This window comes from Gadus chalcogrammus, chromosome 23 (genome assembly GCF_026213295.1).
Source record: "Gadus chalcogrammus isolate NIFS_2021 chromosome 23, NIFS_Gcha_1.0, whole genome shotgun sequence".
In the NCBI taxonomy this organism is placed as follows: domain Eukaryota; kingdom Metazoa; phylum Chordata; class Actinopteri; order Gadiformes; family Gadidae; genus Gadus; species Gadus chalcogrammus.
The window spans coordinates 2,466,024-2,483,674 of NC_079434.1; the positions used below are offsets into that span (position 1 = coordinate 2,466,024).

The following is a 17,651-nucleotide window of genomic DNA, read 5'->3' on the forward strand; positions in this document are numbered from 1 at the left end:
CTAATTGACGGTATTAAAAGGTGGACGCTGCTGATACAACGTCGGACTGCGTGACTCCGCGTCCTGAAAGCAGGACATCGACACTTTGTGCTCAGCGGCAGATGAGCAGTCGTGCCGCAGTCTGGACGGTGTCCGGTATTCTGATCTCCAACAAATAGAGAACCCCGGACAACAGTGGGTCAATATCCCCAAATACAGGCCGTAGCAGACAGAGGGTACGGCCTGTCCGGTGAAATAAACACATTAAAAATCGGGATGACATGACGACATCGACGAAAACACGGCGGCGTCTCCTACCTCCTTCGCTGTGGATCTTCTTGGAGCGGTTGAAATACATCCTGCTTTAGGTTGCTTCGACGTCAGGCTGAAAGGACCGGGCCGGGGCGAGGGCATGCTCACGGCCCACAAACACAGCAGGGCACTGCGGCTCTGGGACAGGCCTGTGGCGGCTGGCGGAGGATCATGTTCTCAGTGGGACCGTGTGGGTTGTCATTGTCAACAGTCTCTCCGGTAGCTCGAGAACTCCGTTCTTCACCGGGTGCGCGGACCGGATGACGATGTGCGCGCGCCCCTGACGTCTGCAAAGCTGTTCTGTGTTGACGCGTGTTATCCTGATTGTATTGACAAATTATTTGAAAAATAATCTAATAGTCGATACCATAAAGGTATTTTTCATATTCAATTAAAAACGTATGTCATTGTCGTTGGAATTATCCAACATACATTGAATACCACCAGGAGTAACTGTATTTGACTCCATTGTTAGTGAACAGCAAAGAAAACCCCTTGTCTTGATTTTATTACATAGTAACATAATACATATTTATTTTTGTTTGATTCTCATCACAACGTAACATAATACATATTTCCAAAAGCATTTTTCTTTTCTCATCTTATTAAATAGGAGCAGAATAAATAGTCACTTCTGTACTGGGGAGACACAAAGCCTTCTCCAACTTGGTTGGAAATTCGAGAAAAATAAATAAAGCAAAGCAGTGCTTTCTGAGATCCGATGAGACCCACTGTTACTGGGACATCCTGTACTCCACTCCTTCAGCTCTGTAGACATGCACAGACACACACACACACACACACTTATCCAAGGACTTCCCCACCATCAGCTGTGTGGTTTAATAGTATAGTGGTACCAGAAGAATAGTGCTCCTGCTTACTGTGATTCAATTGCTGAAACTTTGAATGTGACCCCATGGTAACCATGGGGATGGTAGTGTCTGGGTCATGGTGCTGAAGGAAATGCAGGTGTCCAATCCATTACGTTCTCCAAGGGTCGAAATAATGAGAAATAAAAGTCAAACCCAGTCCTTATTCTAGGCCAACCAGACCCAGCGCAGCACCCAATGGCTGGACAGACTGGTTGGGGGATAACCAATTTGAATAACACATAGTACAGAAATCAAAAGCTGACCAGGTTTGGTCGCTGATCCTGGCCATTAAAAACGAAATCAAGGACGCTGGCTTCCTGGCCATCAACTACCAAGGGTCTGTTACATGCTGAAAAGATTTGAAGATGGAAGAGAGACACACACACACACACACACACACACACACACACACACACACACACACACACACACACACACACACACACACACACACACACACACACACACACACACGTCCACTAATAGGACAATTTGCAAGCAAAAATGTAGCAATGAATGTCAAGAGCATTACAAATGGAGGATTGCAACTTCGGTTGTCGTTTCCAAAAAAACAAACTCAACATCTTAAAAAGAGATGCGTGCGTAGCTTGCCGCAGAACAGAATCCATGGATCTGGAGCATCAGTGAGGTATTTACACTGAAGTACATGTTCGTCGGGCCTGAAAGGGAATGGTTCACCGTCCATTCGTGAAGGAGGGATGTCGCACGTGGAAAACAGAGGGTGGAGATGAGTCAGCAGCAGCAGCCTCTGTAGCTCCTTTAGTGCTAGCAATAGCGGTTGATGCCAATCCTCTGAAGCATGAGGCTACGGAGTCCAGAGCCGGTCCTAGCAGGAAAATGATCCAACTCAAAAACAACCAAACACTGCTGAAAACCAAGATGTCTAAAAAAATAAAGTTTTGATAATTCTCTGCATTTGTAAGCTTTCCCTCCACGCTTTCTGTTTCACCTTCCTCAGCTTGAACAGGATGAAGTCTTTATTTTTTTTTAAGGAAAATAAAAACCATGAAAGCCTATGTACATGCTCGGCCCGCTTGGGCAGGTTCTCTATACCCAGAATGACGTTGGTGGGTCTCCGTTGGTGTGAGGGGCAGGAATCCCAGCGGTCACTCGTGATGTGCCGCCAGTATGGGCTGCCTGCAGATGGGACAGGTGTTGTTCTCCGAGAGCCAGCGGTCGATGCAGTGGATGTGGAACTCGTGGGAGCAGGGCAGCCGGCGCAGTTTGTTGCCCTGGGCGTACTCGTTGATGCAGACGCTGCAGGCGCGCCCCGCCTCCCCCTCCAGGCTGGCCTGGCCGTAGGTGCGCGTTGCCAGGTTGTCGATCTGCTCTTTGGTGAGGCCCCGCGGGTGATCCTCGTCCTCCTCATCGTTGAGCAGGAAGAAGTGGGCCAGCCGCAGGATAGGCAGCGTCCCGTTCTCCACCAGGTTGTTCGTGTCTCTGCTGGTGGCGCGCCCCTCCGCGGGGCTCATGGCCCCTCCACCCTGCCTTCCCTGACCGTCATCCTCGGGCCCCGCCGCCCGCGCTCCCCCGCCCTCGTCCACGGCGCCGGTGCCGCTGAGGCCGGCCGTGCTCTCGTTTCCATTCAGACGATAGGCGGGGGCAGTGGTGGGGTTGGCGCCGGCGGAGGGGGCGTCCAGGTGGCTGGGGGCCACCGTCTCAGAATCGGCCTCCGTCTCCATGAGGGAGCTGAGCTCTCCGAAGCCGGTCATGATCTGGCGCAGGATGGAGCGCAGGGCGGTGGAGTTGGGCTCCCCCAGGCCCGTCTCGCTGATGCGCCGCAGAGGGATGCGGATGGTGCTGACGTAGGTGCGTATCCCCGCCCGCTCTGAGCGCGAGATGGTGCGCCGGAATCCGCCGCTGTCGCTTTCGAAGGTGACCGTGTTCTCTGCCACGCGGGCGCGGGACCGCGTCCGACTGGCGATGCTGTCCCGGTCCCTATTCTCTCCGGGGCGGATCCTCCGGACCTGCAGGTCCAGCATGATGGTGGGATGACGGCGGACACTCGCAGCGCCTGCAGCGGCCGCCTGGGCCTCCCTTTCGTGATCCCCTGCCTCTGTGGCGGCCTCGGTTAGAGCGACGGGCTCCAACCCGGCCTCCTGTGTCTCCATGGAAACCAAGCTAGTTCCAGCGCCTGGTTCGAGGCTTTGGCCATCAGAACCACTGCCGGCTAGACCAGAGTCGGGAGCGGAACTGGCGACGGGTGTTCTGCTTAAGGGGGACCGGCTTCTCCTTGAAGACCGAGATGAGGCCCCTCCGGCGGCCCGCCGGATTCGACCGCGGGATCGAGTCCTGCTCCCGCGAGAGTCACGCCCCCCTGGTGGGGACTGAGAGGCAGGAGGCCGAGGCGGCGACACACGTGGACACTCCAGGGAGGCCGTCACCTCGTCACGCCCACGCTCCAGCGCCGCGTTCAGGGTGTGGTGTCGCAAGGAGCCGACTTGGTCACTGGGGGGAGTAAAGGAAGGGTGAGGTGGTGTTGGTAGTGGTGTTGGAGGCAGGGTCACCCCCCTCCTCATCACAGAGGCAGGAGGGGGTGCTGGAGGAACACTGTCTTGGGCAGAGCGGGGGGAGGAGTTGGCACTGCGTGTGCGCCTGGCCTGGGCCCTCCTGCTGATGGAGGGCCGGGGGGTGGGATAAGGGGCGGCATAGGTTGAGGGGCGTGGCACTGGGGGTAGATACGAGGCTGTACGTATTGCGGTTGAGGTGGTGTTAGGGGCCACCGCCGGGAGCTCGGCCGCAAGCGCGGCTTCGCTGTGCTCGCCGGGCTCCGGCTGCTCGTGGTTGATGTTGATCTCCAGGCTGAAGCGGAACTCGCCGCTGTTGGGGTTGGTGCGACTGACCGCGCGCCAGGTCTGGTTGCCGCTCTGCCCGCTGCGCGTGGCATTGCCGGTGCGCCTGAACGTGTTCAGCCACTCCAGTAATGAATCACCGTTGGAGGATTCGGCTCCCGGGTCAGGGGCCCCTGTAAATAATACACAGTACGCAATTAGACAGTTTACAATCACCGATCACAGCCATACACTGTATACTGCCATCTCGGACTGCTGCCTTTTCTACTCTAAGAAGATTGTTCAATGCAATTATTGAACTACAGATTGAAAGATATGCATTCAAATACACTATTTTCACATTTTGTTCTTTGGTCAGATTCAGGGAAATGAGGACCCGACCATAACAACACGACTGCCACAACAACCCAGAGAGCAGGCCAGTGTTGATGGAGACTGGTTTGCTTCAGTCGTGGCCTCTTCTCCCTACCACCTGCCCCTAGTGCCCCACCCCAGGGCTCCTCTCTCCTCCCCCTCACCACTGCTGCCCTCCTGGTCCCCGGCGTCTGTGGACGCCTGCAGACGCTGCTCGGGGCGGGGCTGAGAGGACACACGCTCCTTGGCCCCATCCAGGCGCTGCCGGAGCTCTTCTGCCGTCACCTCCCCTGTAACAACATGCCGCAGAGGTCACACCCTCCCACATCTCTAGCCACTGCTTCAGTGTACTAGGACATATTTTGTGCAGTGTCCTTTTTGAATCAAGGTCACAAGAGATGAGGTCGATCAGCGGGTTAAGCGGCATGTCAACGCCGTGCACGGGCTCCCACTCACCAGGGGTGCCCAGCAGGTTGCCGTCTCTCATGAGCCGGTACTCCTCCTCGTTCAGCTCGTTAATGAAGTGGTAGTAGGCCTCCTCCCGGCGAAGACGCTCTGCCTGCCTCCGCCGCTCGTCTCTCCCACCGGCAGGGTCCATCGCCGTGCGACCGCTGTTGGACGCAATGAAGAAGGGGCCAGGGGGAGGACAATGTTCAGCCTCAGGAGGAAGGCACATCTGTTATGCCACCAGCGTTGTTATTCAAGGTTAGGATCTCACATTCAGGGCATCTTTGGAGCTTATGTGGAGAACGGAAACACAAGCTTAATCGCAATCACACAGAAAAATACATTAATATCAAGCTTGCAGGTCAGACATGAGCTCGCTGAGGACAGGTATGATCTCGGCTGTTTGTATTGCTGTTTAAAGGACCGAATGAAACTGGGTTCATTCATAGCATATGAAGGCTCCGCGTCCAATCACCAACCATAATGTAGATCAACTGTCAAGATACTAACGCACCGGGGTCTAACGCAATCACTTGGATCCTCACAGACAATGCCAGTAAGTGTTTGAGTAAAACATCAGCACACACTGCCATCCCCCAAAGCCCAACGAAGGCTGTGACAGGACCCGCTCCTTTTGTAGCTGCAATTGTCATCATCAAAGGAAACATTCAAATAAAATAAATGGCAGTGAGGTAAATCAGTGAAAAACAGGATCAAAACATAGGAAGTCCCTCTTTTGGCCAAGGACAGCTTTAGCCAGATAATCCTGGATCCCACACAGAAGGCCAATGTTGAGAAATGCCGGGGGGGGAATCTAACGAAGTGGCGTTGTCATCCTAGCAAGAAACCAATCCCCGGCATCTGGGAGAACGTACAGGCATGTCTAGGGTCCAAACACTGTGTTCCAGAGGAGGGGCGTGATTGAGGGGGCATGACGGAGGGGACATGACAGAGGGGCAGGATAGAGGGGGCATGACAGAGGGGCATGATGGCGGGACGGACGGCTCCCATGTACGCACAGGGCAAAGGAAGAGAAACAAAGAAGAGTTTCCTCAAAATGGTTTAACGTTATAATGTGTACCGTCCGGAAAACTAATGACGTGTTCGCAACTGTTGCAACATCACCGACAGAATTGCGTTTGTGCGCCCGGCCAATATGCGTGCAGCTATTTAACGTGCGCAACGCATCTAGCGCTAACTGGAAGCTAGCAGGTGAGCTAACTCAATGAGCTCAATGTAATAACTGTTAGCTTATCTCTACTGAGCGTCAGTCCAGCAGGTTAGCTGGCTAGTTAGCATGCTAACCCTAAGGCTGCTCAATACACCCCCTGACAGTGATGGCACAATAGTGTTCATTTAGCAGCAAGGGTGGTCCATAGATACACACGCATCCTCCGAGGCTTTTGTTTATGAATGACAAGGTGAATAGTAGAGAAATGGTACCTGACAAAGCAGCTGTAATATGGACGGTTCCTCTTCCTCTGTCAAACCAAGATGGGACCGGTGGTGTCACACTATAATTGACCGGGCGGAACACCACACATCATGCACGAGTTCCTACCTCTTCTCACTAACACGCCTTTCTCCTGTAGGGTTTTGTTATATTATCACTTCAGGAAAGCTGCACGAAAAAAATAAGTACGGTTTAGGTTCCAGTCCTCAATATCCCTCGTCTGTTTGAGAAATGTAGGTTGTTTGTAAAGGATATAAAGCCACTTTTAACTGCTGGAATGAAACGTGGTGTCTTGCTCTTGATGTCACTACAGTTGCCTACAGTGGAATGAATATTTAATTTTCTATTAGGTGTAACTTTACGATTGATTCCACATAGTGAGCGAATGCATGCATGGAATTTAGTATATCATGTTTATAATAGGCATATGGCATAAAACCTATCGCGGTCTTTTTTATTTGTTTTATCCAAACCAATGAGTAAGGTTGGATGTAATACAGTACAATGCATCTGCATTATAAAACGCAGTGTATATTAATGCATTTTGACACGCATGACGTAGAGGCGTTTTCTCTCGGAAGATGCAATTGTTCGCATCGTCCTTATCCAACACCTATTACAAATTAAAGTAAACATACTATGGATTTGCGATTTATTTCTCAAAAGTAGTATTCCCGAGTTTCATCCACACTTTATTCAGAGCAGCGCAGACTGAGCGACACTTTACGGCAGTGCCGTGACGCGTCTCTGCCGTTACCGACCGGCTGAGAGAGAAACGCAGCGAGAAGATAAAGCAATAGTCATTATCGATCACACCTGATTCACTTAAAACCACTGGCGTCCTCACGGTAAACACATTATCCCCTCACAATAGGAAACTAGATGTGGAGACGGGGCTGAAAGAAGGAGCTTCGCCAGGGAAGGCATCTAGCCGAGGGACCGAGCTCGTTAAGTAGCCTAGTGCCTCCCGAGCGGCTCCAGGAGGAGATCAACAATAGTGAACATGGACTATGACTTCAAAGTGAAGTTGACCGGCGAGAGAGAACGAGTGGAGGACCTGTTCGAGTACGAAGGGTGTAAGGTGGGAAGGGGCACCTACGGACATGTGTATAAAGCCAAGAGAAAGGATGGGTGAGTTATTGACAAGGCCTTAAGGTGCTGGTTAACCCTTTGTGGGCTCCCATAGCCTTGTGGCATTGTTTACCATCTCTTTACCGTATCAAGAGCGATTACAACTGTCATTTGCACAAAAATCATTTTAAAGATGCATGTCTGTGTAAACTAATCAACGGACCACAATATTACATTCTCCGCGATGAATGTCCTATCTGCATGGCTGGAGCCTCTGCCCCGCCACACAGCTCCGTGCATATAACTTTACAACAAGGACTGGTCCATGTCGAAAACATCCAATGCATAGTTCATTTGGATTGCATTTTGTATATCTGTCGTGTTTCATGTTTTTTTTCATTGTCTTGTTGATTGAACAGGTTTAAGAGTGTGTCCAGAGCATTATTGTTATCCACTAACGAAAGTATCAGAAATACCCGTAACATCCACCATGGGTTTAGGAGTTCGAGGTTCAGTGAATATCGTTGGCTATTGTAATGCAACATAGTTACCATACATTGCTTCTGAGAGACAGTGTTTGCATCTAAACTCCATATTATATCATATTATAAATCGATAATATGAGCCTACAATCCAAAAACATTTGATAGTATAATAACTGATTACACAAAAAGACAGAAAACAACACACAGTATTTATAAAAGAGTTTAGGACAACGGGCCGTTCGTTCTAGTACGAAATTCTATTTCCCATGATGACATTCTTCGACCGTTAATGTTCTTCGGTAAATACTTAAAAAAATAAAGCTGTTCACATCTCCGCACAAGGTTCCTTGTTGTGCTTTAACGGTCTCCCTCCCCCCAATTGATTTAGGATTTAGTGGGTTGGGAATAGGCAAAAAAAAAAAGGTAGGCACAGAGTTAAGAATTAATGTTAAGAAAGTGTGAAAATGTGAAAAAGCGAGTAATCCCATCCATGCCATGCCAAAGCGACTTACATTTGTCAGAAGGAGAAACAACCATATTTAACTGTCTGTACAGTATTACTGTCTGTACAGTCTTCCATGTAAGCACTATTAGTCTTCCATTTAAAGAATATGCAAATATTTATTTTGTCTTACAATCTGAATATTTTGTCATACTTTGGTATTTTCTTCCATTTAAAACATTGCTCGCATTCAGGCAACAGCCTCTTCTCCATCCCAGTCCTCCTCCAGACCTTATTAAGTTGTTGCACACATGGAAGTGGTACCAGGATATCTTAACTGACCCAGTCACACCAAGGATCATTAACATGACGTTCCAGCAACCAGAACCAGACTAGTGCTGTACTTATAGCCGAGATGTTTGTTTGCTGTGCGGAACAGCTGGTCATTAGGCTCTGTGGGCTAATTTGCGATGCAAAGGAAGCAAGGAAGGGCCTTGGGCCTGGCCCTTGGCCAGGGGTTCAGGAGTGGATCCAGGCGAGGGATATGGAGAGAAAAGGCTGCACTGGTACACGGCCGGCCTCTCCATGTGTTAGGTTTGTCCCTGGCTAGCTGCCATACCGGGCCTGCTTCCTCTCCCTCTATTGTTTTCGAAGCCTCGGAGGTGAGCTTGGTTTCACAGATCTGGCGTTAACGCAGCTCTGGCCGCACTCTGTCCCCCCCCCCCCCCCCCCCCCCCCCCTGAATTTTCCTGAACAGAAGGCCCTCGCCGGGCCCTGGGATCTGGCCCCAGATGACGTGACCCTGAATGTCTCTTTTGTTTCTTTCACTTATTCCCTCTATTGCCACTCTCTCTCTTCCTGTTCATTATTGCCACACCTCTCTGGTTCATTATGTCTGTCTTTTCTCTGTAGGAAGGATGATAAGGATTACGCCCTGAAGCAGATTGAAGGCACTGGCATCTCGATGTCGGCCTGCAGAGAGATAGCAGTGAGTCTGCTTCTCCTTTCTTCATTTATTTCCCATCCTGATCGACTGCATTCAATCCCTTCATTATTTTGACGTTTGAATAATCGTACTGTAACGTATGTTTTAGCGAGAGGAATTCTAGCTTCATGACCAGTAGCAATACAAGGGAATTCCAACAATAAATGCTGATATCCATTTTCAGAAGTCATTCAATAGTTTGCATCTTCATCAGCCGTTACCGCTTGGCCGCCACGGCTGTGGATGTTGTTGTTTATGGGAAGTACGTCTGAGTGTTCTTGTTCTTGTTTTGTTTGGGGCAGCTTCTCCGGGAGCTGAAGCATCCCAACGTCATCTCCCTGCAGAAGGTGTTCCTGTCGCACGCCGACCGAAAGGTGTGGCTCCTGTTCGACTACGCGGAGCACGACCTGTGGGTGAGCACGGACACCACCGACGCCGTAACGCACCACACACAGAGCGCCCGGACACCGCCGCCACCGTAACCCACCACACACGGAGCGACCAGACAATATCAAGTACACATGTGGCTGAGAAGTAGGAGACGGGGAGAGGGATAATGCTCCCTTGGCTGCCCGGTGATAGTTTTTATTCAAGGTAAATGTCCCAGAAAATGATGGCGTCCCCTGATCCTGAGAAGGCCAATCGTGCCCTGATCAGTTGATGTAGATTCAAGCTGGTGCTACAACAAGTCCGGTCTTCTCTAAATACAGAGCGCCCCCAGGCCTGGTTCTTTGGGCTGAGGACTCTGAGTGCATTCTGTATTGGAGCACTGGAATAGCTCCACTGAAAATGCCTGAAAGATAATGGATTTCATTACCAACATGATGGAAGACCTACAGAATTCCAATTCTTCCAGAATGTGGTTAACCCGTTTCCCGCACAAAGCAAAGAGAGAACAACAACAGCGGCAGGCGGTCAAGTCGACGACAAGCTGTTGTAATACAGTTTCACATTAGCGCTGGCTTCAACGACGCACTCGCATGCATCAGCGTTACTCATTCCGCCTCCAGCATGAAGCCTCTTTCATGGGGAACCACCATGATCATATCACACACTAAAGGGCTAAAAGGTGTATTCCCTCTCTGTCCACAGCACATAATCAAGTTCCACAGAGCGTCCAAGGCCAACAAGAAGCCCCTGCAGTTACCGAGGGGGATGGTGAAGTCCCTGCTCTACCAGATCTTGGACGGCATCCATTACCTCCACGCCAACTGGGTGCTCCACAGAGATCTGGTAGGCAGGTAGAGGAGGAGAACGGGGAGGTGCTGGGAGGCACGAGATGGGAATTGATGGTTTGTTGGTTGGGCCTGCCATCCATGTGCAGGAAGATGGATGTTGAGTGTGATTGAATAGAATTTCCTTTGAAGAGTGAATTGTTGGCATTTGATGAGTTGCTTCTACTTGTGTAAACACGGTTCCCATTTCAAGTTCTTAATCAACAATAAATTGGGTTTTGATTAATGCAGATCAATATTTTTTTAAATGCTCAATGTGTACGTGGAATGGCTTCATTGTATTTTGTCCAATAGAGGGCAGCAGAATATTTGGTTAGCTAATGCTCTCACTGATATTGAGTTAAAAAAAGGAATGTCCTCTTTCTGTGTTCTAGAAACCTGCCAACATCTTGGTGATGGGGGAGGGGCCAGAGCGGGGCCGGGTGAAGATTGGTGCGTACAGCTGGCCTTCATCACCTTCTTGGGCTTCCCCTGCGTAAGCTGGTTCTTTACTAATGTTTCTCCTTGTCTCTCTGGTTCCTGTGTACAGCCGACATGGGCTTTGCACGTCTTTTCAATTCACCACTAAAGCCTTTAGCTGACTTGGACCCTGTGGTGGTCACGTTCTGGTACAGAGCTCCAGAACTACTGCTGGGGGCCCGGCACTACACAAAAGCCATCGGTGAGGATTTACTATTTACTTGTGTTTTACTTTCCACAACATCTCTATCTAGAGTTTTATATAAAGATGTAACAGGGAACTATTTTGAGATGAATGTAATTATTTAGCAAGGCAGTTTAAAGCCTAAAGGCAGACTGCGGCCAGGTTTCGAACCAAGAACTTTTCGCTTGGGAGTCCGACACTCTAACCAGCTAAATAGTAGACGTCATCTGTACTCTCTCTGTCTGTGTGTGTCTTTGTCTGTCTGTCGGCCTGTGTGTCTGTCTCAGACATCTGGGCCATCGGCTGCATCTTCGCTGAGCTCCTGACGTCCGAGCCCATCTTCCACTGCCGGCAGGAGGACATCAAGACCAGCAACCCGTACCACCACGACCAGTTGGACCGCATCTTCAACGTCATGGGCTTCCCCGCCGGTGAGACTCCGCAGAGCAGGGGGGGGGGGGCATATGTACTGAGGAAGGAACCGAGTGTGCCCTCTGCTTGGCCAGTGAGGGGACTTCCGGAGGGCTTGGGACCCTCACAAGCATTTACATCACAAGTTACATGTAGAAATTACACAAGTGTGTCCAGTGATAGATTAGAGTGTTTCCTCTTTTCTGATTAAAGATTAAACAGACTTTTGGGGATTACTGTATGAAGTTGTAACTCTGCCTTACAGAGTATGAGGGGGTTTAACTCATAAATAAAGTATTAGCCAGTGCATTTCCTCCTCTTTTATGCATCACTTCCAGAATAAATAAACAAGTGATGTTAATAAAATCATATTAAAATGAAGACTTGGACCAAGTCCCAAAAGAAGATTTATCTTGAGACCGTAAATATAGTCCTAATCTTTAATTGGTGTGGACTGTGTGGTAAGGAGCATCTGTGTAATCCTGTTCTCTGGTCGTTGGACAGAAAAGGACTGGGAAGACATCAAGAAGATGCCAGAGCACTCTACTCTGATGAAGGACTTTAGGAGAAACACGTGAGTCCTCACCCTTGCTTCTTCAAATAGAAGAATATGTTGTTTCCTCTTATTAAGAAGAAATGTCATGTCGGTTCAGAACAAGAACAACATTAAACAAATCTATTGTGATTCTTTTTTTTTCTCCAGATACACAAATTGTAGCCTTATAAAATACATGGAGAAACACAAAGTCAAACCAGACAGCAAAGCATTCCATTTGGTAAGCCATAACAGCTCTGCTTCTTTAGGGTTCTGTGCTGGAGATTCCATCAAAGCTGGGGTGTCCACATTTGGAGAAGCCATCCAGACTGCTAGATTTTGACCGTATCCGATCAGAAGTATTTAAATGAATACCATCCCACCTTCAGGCGCCCTCCAAACCCACTCCCCAAAACACATAGCTAGCTTGCTAGCACTAGCTATTGGTCGAACTAGCCATGTGGAAGACCCTGGTCACGTGCCTGTAGTACACGGGCAGAGTGTGCGCAGGTAGGAAGGTAGACACACCACTTAGCTTAGATTTGTTTTTCATTTTCCTGACCGATCATTTCGATTTATTGATTTAACAAATATGAAGAAAAATGCGTTTAAATAAATGTTGGCATATTTGACCTAGTTCTGATAATCCTTTGTCGCACCTTTTATGTCTTCTATGACTGCTTGTTGCTGGAATTTAGAAATGAACTATTAATGCCAGGAGCCCCTCGTATGTATATGTTTGTCATGGCTTAACACTGTCTCCGTGTATATATATGTTTGTCGTAGCTTGACATTGTCCCCGTATGTTTATGTTTGTCGTAGCTTGACATTGTCCCTGTATGTTTATGTTTGTCGTAGCTTGACATTGTTAATGTCAATGTTAATGTTTTTCTTGCCTTTTTTATGTTGGCCCTCAAGCTTCAGAAATTGCTGACCATGGACCCCATCCGTAGGATCACGTCTGAGCAGGCCATGCAGGACCCCTACTTCCTGGAGGAACCTCTGCCCACCTCCGAGTGAGACATGCGCACACATCACTTCCTGTTTATTTATTTTAAGCCCATATTCGAATATACATTGAATGTTGTTTTTCGTCTCAAAACTACGAAATGAATGGTCTTGGCAGTGTCCCTACCCAGAGAACCTCCGGGTCTCCGCACAGAGCTGATTGGGTTCACATCCCTTCCATTACCCTGTTATTCTAGTTTAACTCCTTCCATGTAAACAGTCAGCCAAGCTTGTTAACGGTGGCAGGTCCTCAGTGTGTTCGCAGGCTGCCAGATCCCCTACCCCAAGAGGGAGTTCCTGACCGAGGAGGAGCCGGAGGACAAGGCCGACAAAGTCAGAAATGTGCGTTCCTCCGCTCCTCTACAGACATTAGTGAGGGGAGTGTACACAGCTAGCACTCCACATGTGATAGATAACACTGTACAGGCATGCTTTGAAGAGAGATTGTTCCGCCGTTACCCACATTTATACAACTTATAAAGACAATATAAGATAACCAAAACGGCGTTCAACTCCTGGCGTGAAATCGTGTGAAACGCTTTGGCGAGAAGAAAATGGACCCTATTAATGCACATGCACTCTTGATTTTTATGGGGTTTGTCAAATATACATATCGATATACAGTATATGGTCTGTGTCTGGTTGATGAAGGTTGTTTGGATAGAGAGATAGATATAGATGGTCTGTTTCTAGTTGAAGGTATTCCGTATATAGACATAGATGGTCTGTGTTTGGTTGAAGGTTGTCTATATATAGATATAGCTGGTCTGTGTTTGGTTGATGAAGGTTGTCTTTATATAGATATAGACGGTCTGTGTCTGGTTGATGAAGGTTGGGTGTATATAGATCTAGATGGATATACGGTCTGTGTACGGTTGATGAAGGTTGTCTATATATAGATATAGCTGGTCTGTGTTTGGTTGATGAAGGTTGTCTGTATATAGATATAGACGGTCTGTGTCTGGTTGAAGGTTGGGTGTATATAGATCTAGATGGATATACGGTCTGTGTACGGTTGAAGGTTGTCTACATATAGATATAGCTGGTCTGTATTTGATTGATGAAGGTTGTCTATATAGATATAGCTGGTCTGCGTTTGGTTGATGAAGGTTGTCTGTATATAGATGCTCTGTGTCTGGTTGATGACGGTGGGTGTATATAGCTGGTCTGTGTTTAGTTGATGAAGATTGGGTGTATATAGATGGTCTGTGTCTGGTTGATGAAGGTTGGGTGTATATAGATGGTCTGTGTCTGGTTGATGAAGGTTGGGTCCGTAAATAGATCTAGATGGTTATACGGTCTGTGTACGGTTGATGAAGGTTGTGTCCGGTCTCGTATACATGCACAGAAAAACCAGCAGCAGCAGCAGGGCAACAACCACACCAACGGGGCGGGGCACACGGGTAACCCTGACAACAGCCACACCCAGGGCCCGCCTCTGAAGAAGGTGCGAGTGGTGCCGCCCACCACGACCTCAGGTGGTCTCATCATGACCTCAGACTACCAGGTAACACACACACACGCACGCACGCACGCACGCGCGCACACACACACACACACCAAAAGTGAGGCTGAGAACCATACAAGCAAGTTGAGCAAAAGGAAAATGTATGCTGCACGACCTAGTTTCACAAAAGCTCAACAGTATACATGGATTAAAGTTCTCCGTCGCTACGACGGATTTCCGTCATTTGGAGTTCACAGAGGCCACTTCACATCTCCGATAACGTCGGGACAAATTTACAAACAGGCGTCATTTGGATAAACTAATCGCATATTAAGGATCTAAATAGGTACTTTCTCGCATAAAAAAATATTAAAACTTAAGAAAGTGATGTATTAACAGCACTGAAGCGAGAATTAAAACAGCTTTTAGCAGCTTTACCGCTGCCGCGAAATGCATTCTGGGAAACTTGTATACTGCGGTGCAGTCGGTCTGCTGTATACTGCATACTGAATCCCACATTCAGTATGCAGTATAAAGTACATACTGCGTGGTATGTAGTTGGCAGTACGGTAGTATGCAGTTTCGAACATGGACATAATACACTCGTGTATTATGTCGTCATACGTCAACGCCGGTAAAATTGTCAAATTATATAGTGAGTATTTAAAAGGTCTACCGTTAAAATTGACTGAAAACACAAGCATTTTAATGTACATCCCGATTATATATTAAATATATTATATACAAATGTATATATATACACACCATTTTCGCGCCACATCTTACGTCTCTTTGTTGTGTTAGTGTTGAGTGTTCCGCTTCTTCTCCCCATTGTCCTAAGCCAAGGCGCTCTATCCCAGGGTCGGTCCGTTTTGTCTCTTAATGACAGAATAATTACTTTACAGGGACTACAAACCAGCTTGTAGTTTCAGCACTTCATATTATAAAATATTTTGTATTAGCGCTCATATGTGCCTAATAGACCATGACTATTATTTATTCCCATGAGTTTGAAACTATTTTTTCACTGCATGCAGTTAAGAAGAGTCGTCGCCTGAAAGTCAAAAGTAAAAAAATTGAAGAGATACTTTCCATCAATATAACGGTGTTTTGGATGTGAGAGCGACGGGAGTGGGATTGGAGTATATTGGTCATGAATCAGAGTATCCCATAGTTTTTCATATCTTAGATATGAAAAACTATGGGATACTCTGATTCATAAAATTTCAGTCAGAAGATTTTTTTTCACTTTAATCCCTGAGTATAGGAATCAGAACACAAGGTTAATCGTTTTTATTTATGTATGCTTTCTTATAATGAGTGCATAACGGTCACAGTTCAGAAACGACACACACATCAACAGTATTTTCCATCTATTCTTTCTGACCTGTTTTCGTCCTCCCAGCGCTCAAATCCACATGCTGCCTACCAGAACCCAGGACCAAGCACATCACTGCCCCAGAGCAGCATGGGGTATTCCTCTACCTCCCAGCAGCCGCCGCAGTACTCCCACCAGACCCACCGCTACTGACAGCCCCATCCTCCCCTCCTCCCCCACCCCACCTCACACACACACACCTAAACCCTCTCAAGGAGAATGTATGGTGAGGTGGAGGTGTCCCCCCCCGGGGTAACGAACCAGACCCTCCCCTACACCACGCACCCGCCACCCCGTCTCAGGAGAGCTCCTGGCAGGAGGAACAAGGAGTGACCGAAGAGAAGAACATAACCGATGCCTTCCTCCCGTCTCCCCTTGTCTGCTGACCAGTGGATCATTGCCCCATGCGCCACACCAGAGTGTTCTGCCTGGTGTGTTTTTAGTGGACTACCGTTGATTTGGTCTGCCTGAAAACCTGACAAACTTAATAAATAAATAAATAAAGAGGGACGTCCCGGACTCTGGATGAAAGTGAGAGGACACTGAATGCTGCTAGTGGCAGCCAGTGATGACCCTCTCCGTCCGTCTGTCTGTCTGTCATAGCTCAGTCCTTCTGTTTTCTGTAGGTCTGACCTTTTTATTTTATATGTAGGTCGGTCTATCAGTAGGACATGGCTCCTGTAAAGGTCAATCATGCTTTCAGTTTATATAGCAGTCTATCTGTAGTAGAGTCTAACTTTCTGTTTATAAGTAGGTCTGTCCTAGTGTGTGTGTGTGTGTGTGTGTGTGTGTGTGTGTGTGTGTGTGTGTGTGTGTGTGTGTGTGTGTGTGTGTGTGTGTGTGTGTGTGTGTGTGTGTGTGTGTGTGTGTGTGTGTGTGTGTGTGTGTGTGTCCACCTTAAGGCCTTATCAGAGGGCCAGTGCTGGGAGGCTGAGCACAGAGCCTGAGCTGGGAGGCTGAGGAGCACCACAATGGGCCGCGGCGTCTGTCATGGATGGAAAGATTCAACAATTATTTTGGTAGTTTATAATTTAATATTTTTCCATGGTTTTGTTTTCATGGAATGAACCGACACATCACGCCGGGGACGACAGATGCATTCTAGTGTATTGTACTGAGCTATTATACACAATGCCGTTATGTTGACATTAAATATGGAAACATGCGTGGTGTTGATATTTGAGGGTCTGTTTACAGAAAAGTAGTAACTTGGACGATTGATGGAATATTTATGCTCAAATCAATGTTTTTTTCGTCATTTCCGAGCTTACTAAAACACCAGCAATTCTAATACAAATGTATTTTTAATGTCGTTATTGACAGACCATAGGTACCAGGTGTGTGTGTGTGCGCGCGTGCGTGTTTAGGAATACTGATGGGCGCATATATGTATTGCAAAAACGCTTATTTATTATAATTAGAATATAATCTAAGGATCTGCTGTAGGCAAATTCGTTTTTATAGGTGCAGTCTATCAACAATTCATATTAAACGATCAAAGAAGGAAATAAATATAGTAAATGACTATATTGCCCAAACCGTAACCTACATGCGCTCTCTGCAGACTGAATATCAGCATATTTTCTATTTATAGCCACGGATACCCAGCTCTTTGTCAGCAGTCCTATAGTATCCCTATCATGTGAAGTTTACTGTTCCCTTATTGCAAGAACAGAACGACATCCTTCATCAAGGAGCAATCGTTGCATCCCTCGCTGCGAGCGATGTAACGATTGCTCAATGATGAAGGATGGCGTTCTGTTTCTCACTGAAGCCTATTG

The 17,651-nt window shown here is 47.8% G+C and overlaps 3 protein-coding genes across 3 annotated transcripts in view; 1 reads left to right on the top strand and 2 right to left on the bottom strand.

Annotated features, from left to right (window-relative positions):
• atp8a2 (ATPase phospholipid transporting 8A2) overlaps window positions 1-1,430 on the bottom strand; it is a 59,986-nt gene extending 58,556 nt beyond the window's left edge. The window contains exon 1 of the mRNA XM_056583737.1: window positions 298-1,430. Within this exon, the coding sequence (XP_056439712.1) occupies window positions 298-337 (40 nt within the window). The 5' untranslated portion in view covers window positions 338-1,430. The remainder of the gene's footprint in view (window positions 1-297) is intronic.
• Window positions 1,431-1,533: 103 nt separating this feature from the next.
• rnf6 (ring finger protein (C3H2C3 type) 6) lies at window positions 1,534-6,327 on the bottom strand. The gene is made up of 4 exons (XM_056583738.1): window positions 6,221-6,327; window positions 4,787-4,941; window positions 4,495-4,620; window positions 1,534-4,149 (listed from the first exon to the last, which is right to left on the bottom strand). The coding sequence occupies exons 2-4, from the start codon at window positions 4,926-4,928 to the stop codon at window positions 2,291-2,293; spliced, it is 2,127 nt and encodes a 708-aa protein (XP_056439713.1). The 5' UTR covers window positions 4,929-4,941; window positions 6,221-6,327; the 3' UTR covers window positions 1,534-2,290.
• A 485-nt stretch (window positions 6,328-6,812) lies between these two features.
• Window positions 6,813-17,492, top strand: cdk8 (cyclin dependent kinase 8). The gene is made up of 13 exons (XM_056583739.1): window positions 6,813-7,361; window positions 9,141-9,216; window positions 9,516-9,626; window positions 10,306-10,446; window positions 10,823-10,880; window positions 10,978-11,109; window positions 11,379-11,522; window positions 12,007-12,076; window positions 12,206-12,278; window positions 12,956-13,053; window positions 13,300-13,387; window positions 14,394-14,552; window positions 15,898-17,492. The coding sequence occupies exons 1-13, from the start codon at window positions 7,234-7,236 to the stop codon at window positions 16,021-16,023; spliced, it is 1,404 nt and encodes a 467-aa protein (XP_056439714.1). The 5' UTR covers window positions 6,813-7,233; the 3' UTR covers window positions 16,024-17,492.
• The last annotated feature ends 159 nt before the right edge of the window (window positions 17,493-17,651 follow it).